This window comes from Anneissia japonica, unplaced genomic scaffold, assembly GCF_011630105.1.
Source record: "Anneissia japonica isolate Jap-2015-1 unplaced genomic scaffold, ASM1163010v1 scaffold456_len727751_cov192, whole genome shotgun sequence".
Taxonomy (NCBI): Eukaryota; Metazoa; Echinodermata; class Crinoidea; order Comatulida; family Comatulidae; genus Anneissia; species Anneissia japonica.
In genome coordinates, this window is record NW_022713155.1 from 425,751 (window position 1) to 442,744 (window position 16,994).

At 33.2% G+C, this 16,994-nt stretch overlaps 1 protein-coding gene across 7 annotated transcripts in view; it reads left to right on the forward strand.

Moving 5' to 3' along the window:
* LOC117108239 (dihydropyrimidinase-like) overlaps positions 1-16,542 on the forward strand; it is a 54,066-nt gene extending 37,524 nt beyond the window's left edge. For 2 of the 7 annotated variants that reach the window (XM_033250200.1, XM_033250204.1), the window contains exons 4-17: positions 30-194; positions 1,363-1,424; positions 2,226-2,306; positions 3,238-3,306; positions 4,279-4,399; positions 6,272-6,428; positions 6,754-6,895; positions 7,304-7,387; positions 7,496-7,582; positions 8,168-8,260; positions 8,748-8,834; positions 9,104-9,278; positions 11,744-11,764; positions 14,574-16,542. In XM_033250200.1, coding sequence (XP_033106091.1) covers positions 30-194; positions 1,363-1,424; positions 2,226-2,306; positions 3,238-3,306; positions 4,279-4,399; positions 6,272-6,428; positions 6,754-6,895; positions 7,304-7,387; positions 7,496-7,582; positions 8,168-8,260; positions 8,748-8,834; positions 9,104-9,278; positions 11,744-11,764; positions 14,574-14,659 — 1,430 coding nt within the window. In that variant the 3' untranslated portion in view covers positions 14,660-16,542. Of the gene's footprint in view, positions 1-29; positions 195-1,362; positions 1,425-2,225; positions 2,307-3,237; positions 3,307-4,278; positions 4,400-4,847; positions 4,969-6,271; positions 6,429-6,753; positions 6,896-7,303; positions 7,388-7,495; positions 7,583-8,167; positions 8,261-8,747; positions 8,835-9,103; positions 9,279-9,866; positions 9,989-11,743; positions 11,765-14,573 lie in introns of all 7 variants that reach the window. The other 5 variants (XR_004445346.1, XM_033250205.1, XM_033250201.1 and 2 more) reach the window with 5 other exon arrangements.
* The last annotated feature ends 452 nt before the right edge of the window (positions 16,543-16,994 follow it).

The window sequence follows — 16,994 nt, forward strand, 5'->3', positions numbered from 1 at the left end:
AGCCCTAAATCATGTTTTTCTTTTTGCAGTCGACCACTGTCTTCCCCAAAAAAATCAGTCATTATTGGAGGCGTACGAAGACTGGTCAACGAGAGCTGCAGAAAGAGCGTGCTGTGATTATTCCTTCCATGTCGGCATTACGTGGTGGAGTGAGGAGGTCAAGAAGGAGATTGAGGTTCTCTGCAAGGAGAAAGGTACATATTCCCAATATATTTCCAAGCATCATTCTATATTGTACATTGTCACCATAACCATCAGTCCTATTGAAACTGGGGATTTGAAGTGGATGGATGGATTTATTTATACCAAGGATAACTCACGAAAGTCTAAAGACAACTTATTTCCAGTGGGGTCCTTCTGGGTGTGATTGGGCAGTAGACTGGGAGACAATCCCCTACTCTTTTCTGAATAGTGTACTGCGTTCTTTAACATGCACATTGGCCATAATGCACACGGGAACGACATCTTAAACATTTCATCCGGAAGATTGTGCGCTATCGTAACTCGCGTTTTAGCCCTCCAGCTGAAACACAAGGAGCGCAGTGATGGGAATTGAACCGGGGACCTAGAGAATTGTACACACAGTGGTTATCACTAATTTAGACGACTAAGCTTAAGTTGCTCTCGGTAGTGTCTAATTTTCGTTCATTCTCTAATGGTGCAAATATAGTCCATGGAATCCAGCCTGGCTTTGCCTCTTCTACTCATTAGTCTTTTTTTAAAGCAACTGTCATTACTTCTCTTTGAATGTAGATAAGGATTTTTTTCAGGGATTATTTTCTCCATTTGTAGGAATTATCTGTTTGATATCAAAATGATAATGGCATTAAAAATTTTTTTGGGATGCTAATTATACACTAATAATAATAATAATTATAAGAATAATGATAAAATAATAATGAAAAAAATCTTAGTAGTTACAACAATTTTAGCCTTACCCACCTTGTGCAATCTTGTTTTCTTGTGATATTGTAATTTTAATATTGTTTTGTTTTTGTACCTTTTTAATGTTTTTATCTGATTTTGTAATTGTTTTTTTTTTCCTTGCATTTCTGTGATAGAGACTTGACCTAGGCTTGTAAATATTTGTCCTCCTTTATTCCATTCTGTATATTTTTATGTTTTAATGAATAAAGTGATTTTATATATTATATTAGCAACTAAAAAGCATAATGTTAGCTTAGCAGTACATGTTGTTATGGAGATACCAGTGATAATAATATTTAAATTAACTCCAAGGAACATATTGTAAGCTCAGCAGCACATTTCAAGCTACTGATGAAGAGGATATTCTAGTAAAAACACAATTTATTTCTTCAATAGTTGAATTCAGCTCACTCTGTATGTTTTTTTTCTCTGCAGGTATAAACTCTTTTAAGATGTTTATGGCATATAAGGGACTGTTTATGTTGAATGACGATGAAGTAAGTACACAATGAAATTTACTTTCTGAAGTAGACCAAAGAAAAACAGCAACTAACATTCATGTAAAGGTTAACCTAATCAATGTCCCATTTTCATGTTATCCCCTGTACCGTGTAAAGTTAAATATAGGCAGTTATCTGTAACCTGCAGCATAATTGCATATGGGCGTGGTCAGTGAGTATCATAGCTGTTAAAGGGAGTCGCGCAGTAGATCCATCTTTCCACAACAGTGGTGATCTTGAGCATCAGTGTAACCGTCTGTTCTTCTAAAAGATGCACTGGGGAATTTTTTTAATGTGCATACAAAAGCCATATTTTACACTGGACATCCAGTTTCTAGCCCTTATCTAAAAATTCCCTTGCCTCTCAATACTATCAAAACTATGATGCCAATGAAACTTAAAAAGAATATAATTTAATGGTTATCATGAGTGAGAGGTTATGTATTTCAAAATATAGTGTCTGAGTACTAATAAACTTGTAACAAAATGTAATATTTGTATTACGTTCTATTTAAGTTATTAGAAAATCCGGAAAAGAAAATATTGTTTTCTCACCAAATAACATATATATAAGAATACCATTCTCTATACTCTGCACAGAACCAACTCTCTGCCACCCCAAAAGTAATAAATTTAAGGATTTATAGTAGTAAAAGTCTTCAATCAAGTGTGTCTCTCATTCAACGAGTGATAAAATATTTTAAGTTATTGTGGTGTTTTCCTGATTTTATCCCAGATAGTATGTCTAGTAAAATATGCCTGTTTTGATCTAAACTAAACTGATTGTTTGTTTTACAGATTTATCAAGCAATGTGTGCATTGAAGGAACAGGGAGCCCTTGCATTAATGCATGCTGAGAATGGTCACCTTATCAATGAGGTATGTTTTCATGTATTTATGTATTCATTTTGTCGGTTGCTAGTGAAAATTGTCTGATTTTAGACATTTTCTCTGGGAAATGGATCTTTCCAGAGACTCATGGTCAATGGTCATATATTTATATAGCGCTTTCCACAGAAAGCTGTCTCAAGGCCACAAGAAACAAAGACAAAAGAACGCGAAAGAGGGGGGGGGTGAGTGCGCACTCCGGATTTTGAGATAGCGCCGCCATCACTACCGTGTACACGCAGGTACATGTAACAACTGACCAATCAGAACAAGACCTGAAATATGCATGTGCCTTGCAAACACACATGTTTTTATGTGTGTTTACACTTTTTCTTTGTGAATTCTTATAGCGATATTATCAAGGAGTGAGGCTTTACTTTTTATGATATAATGCGCAGGAGGTTCAGTGAATAGCAATGACATGCATTGTGCAAACCTATAATCTATGAAAACTCCAAGCAAAAGAAAAGTTAAAGAGAGGAGAGGTTATGTTTGTTAATGGCACATCTGAATATGTTAGGCTTAAAAGAAGGGGTTGGTAGGGGGAACAAGAACTATGCAGTTTGTTCCAAAAAGAAGGGAATGAACTATTACAATAAACATTTTCCCGAAGAGGTTTTTAAAATGCTGTTGTTTTTTTGGAGCAACAATATCCAAAGGATGGTTCACTACCATAGACATTGTTTCAATGATATTACCAATATTATAATTTTTTTTAAATTGCTAGGAATAGACTAAAGAAACCAAACAAAAACCATAGAAAAATATGCCAACAAAAAGTATCTCATTTTAATTATGGTAAGTTAGCAATTAGGAAAGAGGGAATTAAACAAGATGTGTACATAATAAATGCTTGTCAGAATACGTGCAGTAAATTTTGATTGATTTGTGTCCTTATTGTAAATATTTTTTCTAATTCTAGTGTTGCAAGAAGATGCTTGCTTTAGGAATCACAGGACCGGAAGGTCATGAACTTTCACGACCCGAAGAGGTGAGTTAAGCAAGGTTAAAGTTCAGTCAGAAAGTGAAGGTTGGAAAGTAAACATAAATGGAATGGGTTCTTGATGATCTGTTAGTTTTTTCATGGGTATGCCTGTCAATAGCTTACAAATCGGCAGCTGATTATAAGATATAAAATATTTATATTATAGCTACATACAGCATTTACATTATACCATCAATTTGTATAAATGAAGTTTGATTATGACAGTATGGCCGTGCATTTATTTTTGTCATATTTAATGATGCATGATTAAACAGCTCAGTTATTTTCAGCTGTTTGATGTATTCACATAGTATAACTTGCATTATAGTAATTTCCTTTATTATCGAATTGACGATGCCCATTTATGTTGCCAGTTTTTTTACAAGATGGAGATTTTGTTTTTTCATAAGTTTATAATAGTGTTTTCATTATACAGTTATGCTATCAACTTAAAAAATAACTGGTTCTGTTAAGATTTATCTAATCTTTACTACTTTGAAACTAACATATAAATCATTAAAAAATACAACTAATTTTTAACTAATCATATTCATAATTGGAATCTGTATCATCATCTAAATTATAATATATTCAGCTCAATTAACATTTAAGTTAAACACTTTACTTATTTAATTTTTTCTTTAAATACCTTTATATATGCCGACTTCCGTATTGTTGCTATATTTTTTCATTTTATTTTTTTGTGAAAGTTTATAGTAATATGCATGGTCGGGTGTTTTAGACATTGAGGAGCTTTTGATGGTAACGACAAGGCTCTTGGATGGATTCATTACTGTGTTGCCATACTGAATTCTTTGCACAACATAGGTTTGCAATAAAATTCAAGTCTTTTCATGCTTAGATGACTCTGTGACATCGATATGTCCTAGATGTTATCGTCATGCTATCAAAAGCTCCCGATATCTCCCTTGCATGTTGTGTCTGTTGTTAGTCAGTGCTTTGACTTGCTATCTCTAGGTTGAGGAAGAGGCGACTACACGCGCAATTGTCATCGCCAACCAGGCACAGTGTCCACTTTACATTGTCCATGTTATGAGCAAAAGCGCAGCAAACGCAATCACTAAAGCCCGTCGGGAAGGTACATGTATATCTTACTCTTAATGTGACAATGCTTTGCTTCTCACAATTACTCTTAATATAAAATTTTTATCAAAGGCGCAATAGCAACCATTTTAACAGTCTAATAAAAAATTATCAGGGAGAAGGTAATCCTTTTAACCATCATTTTACCAAGCAATTTTAATCAGGAATTACTAACAATTATATAATCATAGGCATTGATTAGTATTCATATTCTGTCTTTTTCAGAACTTGCTAATCAGCTATAACAAATGTTAAAATGGTTATTACATCTTATCACACTATAAATGTGTTATATTAAAATTATAAAATGACTCTAGCCTGAGATAAAAATGAAATTAAGTGTTTAATTGTGGGAAGTGAATGCGTCCAATTATTTGCAATGTAACTAAAAGATTTATATTATTTATTTTTTTCTTGCTATCAACTTGATGTATTCGCTCAAGGTGGAGGTCGACGCTGTCAATCATTCAATTTGCCTCGCCGATCAGGCTGGTTGCCCACTTTATGTGGTTCGGATTACTAGCAAAGGGGCAGCTGATGCTGTCGCTAAGGCTAGACAGAGAGGTAGAAATGTCGTACTGTAGAATTGTAGCATGCTGTATTTTGACCTGTCTGTGGCTCAGTCTGTGGCATCACTAAGCAACATTTATTCATCTACAGAGGTGATATTCAGGCCCATCCCCACCCTAAATTTTCTTTAATTGAAAAAAGAGGGGGAATGAAAAATGCATTCAAAATATTAAGTTTGAGAGTGCCATTTCTGACCATCTAGATGTGCCAAAGACTTTCATACTGCATCCCTAGGTGGGGCTGAGGTACAGTTGAACTTGCCTAAGTTGAATTCAAATAAAATTTGACTTACAGATTGATAAGTAATGGAAAACACAACAATTTAGCATGTAAAATTAGATTGACTTAGCAAAGTCGACTTTATAGGCAAGTATAACTGTAGTAGGTATATTCCCCTCTTTCAAATTCCTGGATCTGCCACTTATAATGAATTCATGTATAATAATTTATATAAAATCTATTCTGTTGCTCATGTTTGGTGATAAGCCATGTAATATTTAGCATTATGGTAATTCCTGGATCAGTTCTTTATATTATTAATTCCTTGAATTTGTAGAAAATAATGCTGAGATGGGATGTGTAATTAAGTATATTGTACTAAAATAGTTGTAGAATTATTTTAGATTGGGAAAACTTCCCCTTTAAAACACAGTAGAGTTTGCCGGGGATGAGAATCGTACAACATAAGATTTTCAATTAGAAATAAATATTTACATTATCAAATTTTATTTGACAAAAACATGTGACATGCCTAAATATGGTCATGATGACATCACATCATGACCATATATAGGCACATCATGACTATATATGGGCATACAACGGTTTTTTGTCAAAGGAAATTTGATAGTCTGGATAGAGCTTCAGTGAAATTGTGTCTGTAATTTGCTGTTGATTTCAGTGTCTTTTCTGTTGACATACATTGTATGTTTGTAGTGTTTACTTTGCTCTGCTTCTGCATTTCCTAAGTATGTTTTTAGCAAAAGCTCAATGTTGAAGTTTCAGCAGTTAAGTTCTGTCTACATTATCAAGAATTATGTGATAAATGTGATTGTGATTTGTCCATATATGGGTATGTGGAAACATCATCATGCTTATATTTTTTCAAGTCACTGATATTTTGTGACATAAATCTTAATATTGTAGAGAGAGCATTAAATTGTCATTGAATAGCATTTATATAATTCATTCCATTTACAAATACATGGTAATCATATAGCATTCTGTATTGCTCAATGTTAAATCATGAAAGTTTTGAGACCTTTTTACTGAAGGCTTTCATTCCCGATACTTGTAGGCAAAGTTGTATTTGGCGAGCCGATCGCAGCTTCTCTAGGTGTTGATGGTACCCACTACTGGGACAAGGATTGGTCTCATGCTGCAGCGTACGTCATGGGCCCTCCTCTTAGACCAGACACAACCACGCCTGGCTACTTAATGGATCTTTTAGCAAAGTAAGTGACATTTGTAAAATAAAGTGTGCACTTATATGTTAAGGGTTAATTCCGGGCACACGCACTGTCACACGCCATATGCTGATTGTCAGCAGTCTGAGCGGATTGTCATTAAAAACGATACATTGCGTGTGCTTATTCGCAACACGTTCGCTATGGAATCACATCGGCAGACAACCATCAGTGCAAATTTGACAGTATGTATCCAGTATGTATTGAGCAACGAATTTCCATAAAAGGATGCAATAAAGTGAGTATGAGTATATACTGGTAAATTTTATGAGGATAATTGCACTAATCATTTTTATTTTTTTATTTTGTATAGTGGTGATCTGCAACTCACTGGAACAGATAATTGTACATTCAATCCAGACCAAAAGGCACTGGGAAGGGATGATTTTACCAAGATTCCTAACGGAGTAAACGGTGCAGAGGACAGGATGTCAGTCATATGGGAGAAGGGTGTGGTGAGTGAATTTATTACCTCCATTATATTTCCATACACTAACTAACTTTTCTCATGGCCACCATTTTTGTGATATATTCTAACAATTTGTGGTATCTTACTTTCTGGTATACCAGGATTATTCCTAAACAGTGATGGTCCTCCAGTAGTCTTTTCTTCATTTGCTGAGTTCCTGGATTACATTTAGTACCTCAGCTTAATTGGTTGTAGTCCTACCCCTTCCCCCTCCCCTTCGCATCAGATGTGTCCCCAGAATGATATCCGAAACAAGCGCTTACATTGGCCTGCTGTACATAAAGAGGAAGTGTGATTCCGCTTTTGTTTGAAAATACTCAAGATACCATAAATCTTTGATTTCCATATAATCTTCATCTTTGTCTCAAGTGTCTCATTTGTTGTTTTTTTATAGTACACTGGCAAAATGGATCCATGTCGTTTTGTAGCCGTCACCAGTACCAATGCTGCTAAAATATTCAATTTTTATCCAAAGAAGGTGGGAACATAGTTTTTGTGAAATTTTATTTTTTAACTGTAATGCAATATTAATTAATTATCCAAACTGTTAAATGTATTTATGAGATGCTTGATTTGATTATTTCAGGGTGTTATCCAAATTGGTTCAGATGCTGATCTTGTTATTTGGGATCCAAATGCAACCAGGAAAATCTCCAAGGACACTCACCATCATGTAAGTCATTTAATTACTTTATTTTGATAATTGTATCCTTTAGACCTTGTCTCAAATTTTACTTGAAAAAAACCCTGTTGCATTCCTATATATGGTCATGATGTTATCATGACCATATATAGGCATGTCACATGTTTTTGTCAAAATAATTTGATAGTCTGGACAGATCTTGATTTAACAAAAATCATCTCTAGTAATATACACATCAAATTTACATTTAATTTTCCATAGAGTACCACAGTCGTGTCATCACGACTCCAGGTGGCACTCTCTGTTATCAACAGACGTAGGTTACCGTTCATTACGCCTGAATGACAATTTTAAAATCTAATATTTTACCATCAAAATTTACTAAAAATACAAAAGCTCGCATTATATTAGTTATCGAACACACATTTAATCATCAATTAAAATTGACAAAGAAGTACAACATCTTAATAATTACGTTAGAAATTGGGATCAGTGGTTTGTTAGTGGTGAAAATGGCATCGGGTTGAACGCATTTTGCAACGATTGCGGAGTAGTATCACATGGTATTGTGATGTAACACTGTAGTACTCTATATTTCCACTTATCTTTTCTCAGGCTGTTACTGTTAATATTTTTGAAGGCATGGTGTGCCATGGAGTACCTCTTGTAACCATTAGTAATGGGAGAATTGTATGGGAAGATGAACAGGTAAAATCATAATGTTTTATGCTTATTATAATTTTGCAGCTAAAGTATAACTATATAATTTATAGCTTAAGTTTTTACGCTTTCAAAGGTGCAAACATCCTCTATATGATATTACAAGGTACATACCTAGATAGATAATTGTACAATTGTCTACTCTATCCACTGTTTATTACAAGATACCTATGTAGAGTGACCCCCACCGTCATAATCTGTTTCGTGAATATACAACTACTTCCATAAATCTCCTTAGTAAAACCTACCTTCAGAAAATAAATGAAATTGTCTGTATGTTGCATGTTTGCTTGCTATTTACAAAATACGTCCACCATCATGATGTGCATTGGCTGTTTGCTGTAAGTGGTACATATTTTTCTTTCAATTATAGTAAATCCTTGCCGAGCCACTAGGGCTCATAGAGCAGTTTCTTTCTTCAAGGTTACTGTTAAGTATATTACTGTGCTAAATTTAAATCTGTTATTTCTTCCAGCTTCATGTTACCCAAGGTGCAGGACGTTTTGTCGCTCGAGGGGTACACGCTGCAGAAGCATATGCCAAGATATTGATTCGAGATAAAGTGAGTTTCCAATTATTTTTTTTTAGTTGGTAATAGGATAAACATGAATAATAAAATTAAAATATCTTTTTCAACCAGATTATTAGCTTTCAATTAAAAATTAAAATGAGAAAGTGTTTACCTCATTAATAATAGGCATAGGTAAGGAATGAATTCCTTCCCATATAACTTACGTTTTTTGGCAAACATGTAAGTCTATCTTTAAAGCTAAACTCTAAACTATTATAACAATAAGTCAAAATAAAAATATTTTCATTATTACTTCTCAGGTCAGAGTGCCCCAGGGTGTGGATCGTGAAGCGTACGATGGTCCGGTTTGGAACTCAGCCAACGCACCAGCCAATAACATTAGCAAGTCTGCACCAAAACCGACATTTAGTCAAGACCGACCATCCACACGTCACGGTCACCGTGACTTACACGCCTCAGGTTTCAGTTTATCAGGTACGTTTGAAAATTTTCCCGGTTTAACATAACAGTTAAATAAATCGATTAGAATTTAAGCCAGAGTTTGTAGGCTGAATGTGTTTATTTACACATTTTTGGAAATTTCAGGTGCTATTGATCACTATCAAGTGGCTTAGAACTGAAACTCTGAACTTTCACTCCACAACTTTGGATTAAATTCTAAGCAATCAATTTATTTAACATATGTTTTAGGTCACTAAATTAATTTCCAGATTGATAAACCTAATCAACTTGTTTCTTTTTGAAGTCTGTTTGGTCTTCGAAATTCAATATATTTGATGTTTCTTACATATTATTTCACTGTCTACAATTGATATTATAATGTTGGTACTACAGTGAATTTAGTTTAATTTCATCAATTTTTCATATGATGTTGAAAATATGAACTTGATATCATATTCTAATTTTTGTGTTTTTATTTTGTGAAAATGTGTTCCATGTGTATGGCATGTTTATATCAACCTTTGATATGCATCAATCGCATGGCCATTCTTTTCCATTTGTTCTCATTTTCCCCCTTGTTATAATTCATGTTATGTACATTCGTCTTTCCCCTACACCCAGGTGCCCAAACAGATGATAACGTCAGAGATCGCACCGCATACAAGGTTATGGCGCCCCCTGGTGGTCTATCAAGCATAACGTTCTAGTAGAATTCATATCTCAGCATTCCCAACCACTGTCATGTAAATAAAATCCATTCATTGTATTCGAAGAATTCAACTATTTGCTGCCTTACTTTCCACATTTTTTCACATTTTTAAATTATTAATTTTGATTTTTCACAAAATTATTCATTATTTACTAACATCATGTGTGATGATGGCTTTCTTTTCTTTAACAATAAATTGAAAACAAAATTGTACAACTTTCTATACAAAATGGTTATAAATTTGAAAAAGGAAATAACATAGTATATATAACCAAAATTCATAGTTAGAATGTCAATGGGATTTTAGTATTTTTTCCAACTATTCGGGTCCAGGAATTTTACAAATTCAAGGACATTTTTAGGTTGTGGTATTTTTCTTTAGTAGTGAGAGGGATCAACAATTTATTTTTTAACTTGGCCTTATTACACGCTTTATTATTTATATTAATAATTTTACCATTATTTGTATATATATTATATTGATAAATATTTTATTTTAATACCCTAGTACTACTATACTGTATTGGTATTGTTGTTAAAATTGAAACATGCAATCAAAATATTGTGAACACATTATATTTTAAAAGCATGTCTTCTGTCACCTTTACTAACAATAATGATCATTAACATAAACTTAGCTTCCCATCGCTTATGGTATACCTTTGTTTTTCTCGTGTTCATTATTCATCATTTGCAGTGTGTTCCATTAACATCATGGTTCCCCAAGGTTTTAGTCATAGATCATTGCACTGTTTAAAGTTATACTGTCTGTGCTAACTTAATAACAATTCTGTATTTCAATTGCTTCCTTTTTATAGTTAAGTAAGTTGTTATCCATGCCCATAACTAAGTGTGGATGGGAATTCTCTTTTGAAAGTCTACGATACAGCTAGATAACCTGGTGAATCTGAAACCTTCTATCATGTAAACAACTCATTTTGGGTTTTTTTTACATTAAGGAGAGGGTCATGTGGTTTTAAAAAGGGAGTTTGCTCAACCATAGAACCCCAACCCCCTCCAAGTTTACTAGACTGTTATCTCGCAAGTTAACAGACCCATATATTCTTATGTCAAACATAAGTTTATAGAGACCCATTAAAAATAGGCTAATAATCAAATCTACAAAAACTGATTTTGTTTAAAACTGTGATTACTGGAAAATAATTATTTGATCTTTTTAAATAAGCAACAATGTTTTAATAGAATATCATGCTTTTCTTCCAGTTTGACCACAGACCAGGGGAAAATTTAGGGGTGCTGAAGGCCCCTTTCCCCATTTGAAAAGTCAAAAGAAAGAAAAAGAAAAGAAAGTCAAAACAAAGGAAAAACAAAAGAAAGTGAAAGAAATTATTGATCGCCCAGAACACCTCAGATGTCATTTCTGGGCGTCTTGAAAACAGAAATTTGCCCCGGTCCCCCTAATTGTAATGTTGTCTCTTGATTGGGGATCCCCCTTTCAGCCGTCTCTGGATCCACCCCTGCAGACAGTATATCTTGAACATTTGCTTGGTTCTCAAAAGGTTCTAGTCAGAGAACACTGCAATTCAGCTCATTGTTATGCATTGGCTTCAGTTTTTGATTAATTAATTTTTCTTTTTGTTAAACATTTTTTGCACTATTATTCATTTTATTTATTAAATGCATATTTTTTTAAATCACAGAATGTGATTTCAAAACTATTGATGACATGAAATGCTTATTTTAAGAACGTTAATTTCATTTTATCAAATGCCCTTAATCAAGTACCTTGTTTTCCCTCCTTTTTTTCACCTTTGACCTGGCCAATCAGAAATGGGACCCCGTTACTCAGGTAACTCACAAGCCCTGCTTCCTATCGTTCTGTTTAAGAAATGAATAATTCATCATGACATATGAATAATCATAATGACAAAATGAATGATTCATCAATACGCATGAATAAGACCATAAATGTACATGTAATATAAATCATTTCAAGAGTAAATGTAACAATTTACAGGATTTTCTTTCAATTATTTTGAATTATTATTTAATTAAATAAAAAAAATAATCATTCTAAAATGGACAAACAATGCCAATCAATTACAAGAAATTGAATAATTAAAAAAAAATGTACAATTATGAGAAAAAGATTAAATAACAAAAATTAATGATGAATGTTAATAACTTTGCTATGTTATACAACTACCAATGCATATGCATGCCTTCTCTTTCTGTTAACCTGCTTGTTAATGCTTTGCTTTGTGAATTTTTGTAGCATGCGGTTGTACATCTTGAAATTATGTGATCTTACTTTTAAGTTGTCTCAAATGCACCAGCCACAGACACTAGATATCATGAAAAGCCTGACATACACTACTAGATTTTTGTCTCTCAGACACCAGATATCATGAAAAGCCAGACATACACTACTAGATTTTTGTCTCTCAGACTATCAACTTTTATGTGACAAATTTGTATGATATGCCCATATATGTGCATTGTGATGTCATTACATCTATATTTGGGCATGATGATGTCATATTATACCATATATGGACAAATCATGTATTTATCACATAACTTGAGATAGTGTGGATTGAGCTGCAGACTTGTGTGACAGTGTATGGTTCAAGGAATTGACTCAATTAAAAAGATTGAGAAGTGCTATGTTATTATGATAATTAGATCCATAAATAGCCCTTTCTGGAAATATATTGTTGAATAAATAAGTAAATACATATATCCTAATGTCCATATCAATGAGCAAAATCATTGCCTAACTTCCTCCAAAAATTTGATCAGACTTATGTTTAATCTAGCAGACAGATATCTGAAAGTGTATGTCCAGCTGTACATTGGAAATTGTATCTACCATTTTCACAAACATGCAAATTTCATCTTTTCTCTTCATAATCTCTATTTGATGAATTTTAATTAGGTTGTACAATATATATATACTGTCTCTTATACACATCATATAGTTTTATCATTTAATAAAAACACTTTGATTTGCCTTCTGGTATTATTGGTCATCTAAACTTTTAATGATTAATTTCTTGTCATTGTGGTGTGTCCTTAGGATATGTTCACTGATAAAAACCTCTGACAGTTTCTGAACTTCTTAATATTTTAATATCTTAATACTAAATTGGAACATTGTACTTTACTGACCTTTTGGGAACATCTTATGAATGAGTGATGAGTCTCTTATCTGGAGGATGTGTTTATTCATTTTATTGCCTTTATTTTTTATTACATGCTAGTCTTCAATTTACTTCAATTAGTTCACCCCTCTAACCATATGTTGTTTCATTCTTCCATTCTCACTAATGGCATCTTCTCATTCATTCTGGCTTGATTAAACCTCAAAGGGCGAGTGACATTGCATTCCACAGTGATTTCTGTGAAATGTCTTAGATGTTACATACACAAGCGTGGACGCATATTCAGTGGCATATCTAGGAGTCTTAGAATGGAGGTGGGAGGGTGATAGGGGTGGGGAGGGCTGATGGGATGGGCGAAGGTCACTTGGGGATCTAAGTGAGGAGGGGGGGGGGACTCATTGATTAGGTGAGGGTGCTCTAGCTCACAAAATAAGGAGAATTTAAACTATTTGAGCATGATTCTGGAGAGATGACTGGGGGGATTTTTTTTGGTCCCCACACCCCCTAGATGTGCCACTGCTCACATTTGCTTGTTTGGTTGTAGATGATGTTTCTCATAAGTATTAGCATTCATATTGCAGAATTATTTGTATTTCATCTAATATCATCTTGTATTGTGTGCTTAGTTTTTTTGGCCTCATTTTGTAGGACAATAAGTATTGCAGATGAATTTTGATTTTCAATATTATGTTTCTGTTGTGCAGTTTTTCTATAGGATAAAAAACATCTATCATTTGTAGATCTGTTTGATCAACAATTAAACTCAGACACAATAGATGTGGTTCTCTCATTTGTATTTTCTCCCAAGATCAGTGTGTGTTGTTGGCATTATTTCCAATGCCATTGTTCTGTTTTGAGATGTAGTTTTTTTAGATTATATTCTGTTTGCTTGTATTGTTGCCATTCATTGTGAATTATTTCAAAAAGTGCAGGAATACATAATTAAATAGACTGTACTGTAGTTATGAAACAATATTATGGTCATAGAATTTTGCTGTGACTGAATTGATGTCAGCTCAAAAATTCTAAAATTGATAACTCATTCAATTGTTACCATTACATTTTTGCAGAACCACAGTACTATGTAAAATAAACTGTAGTTCAGTTTACTATTTGTAAACTTATAATTTGTCAATCAAGGATATAATTAAATAACATAGTGTTTCTGAATGCATCAAATAAAGATATCCCTTGAGAAATTATGTTGTTAATCTTACTATTGCATGTTTTTTACGGAATTCTTTTGGGTTTTTTTTATTTTTTATTCTAACAGTTATGTTTCAAATGCTTTGTGTTTCAATGACTTTGGTCAATTTATTGGTATGGTAAAGAGAATTGATCTATTAAATCGGTGAATGAACTAATCAATATTAGAGTTCAGTTACTGCTTTCGAGGCCATTGAACTCGGAATGACTGTTGGCGATGCATATTAAAATATCTATGACTCTTATTGGTTGTGAAGTAATTAACAGTTAGTTTTTTTTGTGTTTCAGGAAACCAAGTGGATGATAACGTGAGAGCAAAGGTTGGACATAAAGTGCTTGCACCACCAGGCGGTAAAACCAGCATCATATTTTAGAGAAGAAAATTTTAATCTAGAATTTTAAATATAACTTGGATGTTACTTTTTATGTGCCTGCTATGTATATACTGAATGGGTGTATTCAACAGACTGCTTGATGTGGTAGAGCAAAGGTCATGTCAGAAGTGATGTAAGGAAATGTCATTCACAAGTTAATTGTGGCCCTGAACATGTATACTTGTTACATGTTCCTGAACATGTATACTCATTACATGTTGTATTGAAAGATTTAATACAAATGAGTGAATGCAGCTTATAGATGACGTCTCAGAGTTTAGAATTAGTTTTGATGGATAATTTAATATGCTACTACTTATAAAAAATATTAACCAATCATTGGAAAGTGCTCCTTGCCAGTTTAACCAATAATTGAGTGCTCCAAAGGCCAAAGGTCATCTAAATTATATTCTATAAATAGAATAAGTGCAACAGATTTTATGCTATTGGCCAGCCATGATGATGAGGATAACAATCTCGGAAATGATTGGCTATGTTGAAGCCTCTTGTTACCAAGGTGAACATATTTATATTAGAAATGATTGGGGTTTTTTTTTTAAAACCAAGTTGGGCATATTAAATTGGTAAAAATATTCATTTGTTTAAAGAAATCAAGAAATAGTTCTGTTACATTTTTAGATATTCAAAATTTAAATTACTTGAATTTAAATCATGTGCTGCCATAATAGGAGTCTTCCTGGCAATTAATCCCATAATCCTTTTGATCTGTTCCCTTGGTTTGTATAGTATTTGTAATGATTTACCATTTAGCAGATCAAATTTTAAATCAATTGATTTTAATTATCTTGGTGCCATAACCTTTTAATCATTTCAATCCCGCTTAATTTGTATAGTATTTGTATTGAATTCCCTTTTCCCATAATATATTGGTGTAAAATTTCCTAGTGGCATGATTGTATCCATTCCTGTGCACTTGTATTTAGAGCAGTTAACCTGCAGGACGTGTCATCTGTATAACATGGTATATAGTAGTATATCTTGATTTAAATGGACAAGTTATTGCTTTTGACTGTTATAATTTCAGTGTTTGCTCTAAATAATTACAATTCTTTTAACATCAGATAAAACCTTCAGTCTTGTTCAACAGAGAATAATTACTATGGAAATTACCAAAAACATGTGTGGTTGTAAGCTTAAGGGAAGGTGCATATTATTTAATGTAATTGATAAAGGAACACAAATACAGCACACATTTCTGTGTGGAATATATCTATTAAACGCACAATGTTTAGATTACAGTAGTATACAGACTAATCAATTTATGCTCAGAAATCAAAATTAATTCTGGTCTGAATTAAAAAATCACTTCACTTTGTGTACTTGACCAAATAATAGCAGTGAGATTTAACTTTTGCATTTTTACAATCTGTGCAATTAAGCCTTTGTGTACCAATGATATATGAAGTAACATTTTTCTGGAATATCAGTTTGTAAATTTTACATGAAAGTACAGTAACAGTACATTTGTCTCGATTTCAGTACTTAAATTTGTCAATTGAAAAAAAAAACACATTTATTTAAAAGTTTATCAGCGAATGGTTTATTTCTTTGCATGCTGCAAAGGATTTGGGGAATTATTATTATTAAGTTGCAATTTCGATATTTGGATCACCGGTAATAGAATACCGCTGATCAAGGTATTATTTCTTCCATAATTTTTTTTTTTACATTTGGTGTTTTTAAACAGACTATGTTTAGACATGTTATATTCTTGTGTAAGATTTTCAATGTAGGTATATTGTATTGTGTATACTATTACTGATCATGTGACTTGCATATTGGAATTATCATAATGATAATTATTAGATTGATCATTCGCATACAGCATACAGTGTCAATAAATGAAATAATGTTGTTGTTCATATCGGTTCACATGTGTTATTTCAGTGTAACTTGATTGGTGTGATTCTAGACTTGCCACAAGTCTCTAATTTATTGATCTTTCCTAGTATAACTAATTTCGGAGAGTGCCACCAGTGTCGGTTTATGTTGAGAAACTTGTTATCCTAAACCAAGAAAAAGTATACTATGAAACGCGAAGCAAATATGTAATATGGAACGCCATTGGTGCCAAAATTAGGCATTTTCACTGACTAAGACAAAGTTCAGGGACTGGAACCTAGTCTAGTGTAATTCCATCCTGGTAAGAAGCATTGGCAGGGCCTACAGGAAGGAGGCTTTAGCATCTCAAGTTGGACTGAACCATCTATTTTTATGTATAATAGGTTTTTAACAAAAATCTCAGATACAGGTTTGAAAAGGCCAAACATTTTTGTAGTGTTAGCTTATCCAACCCCTACACTGCCCATCTCCC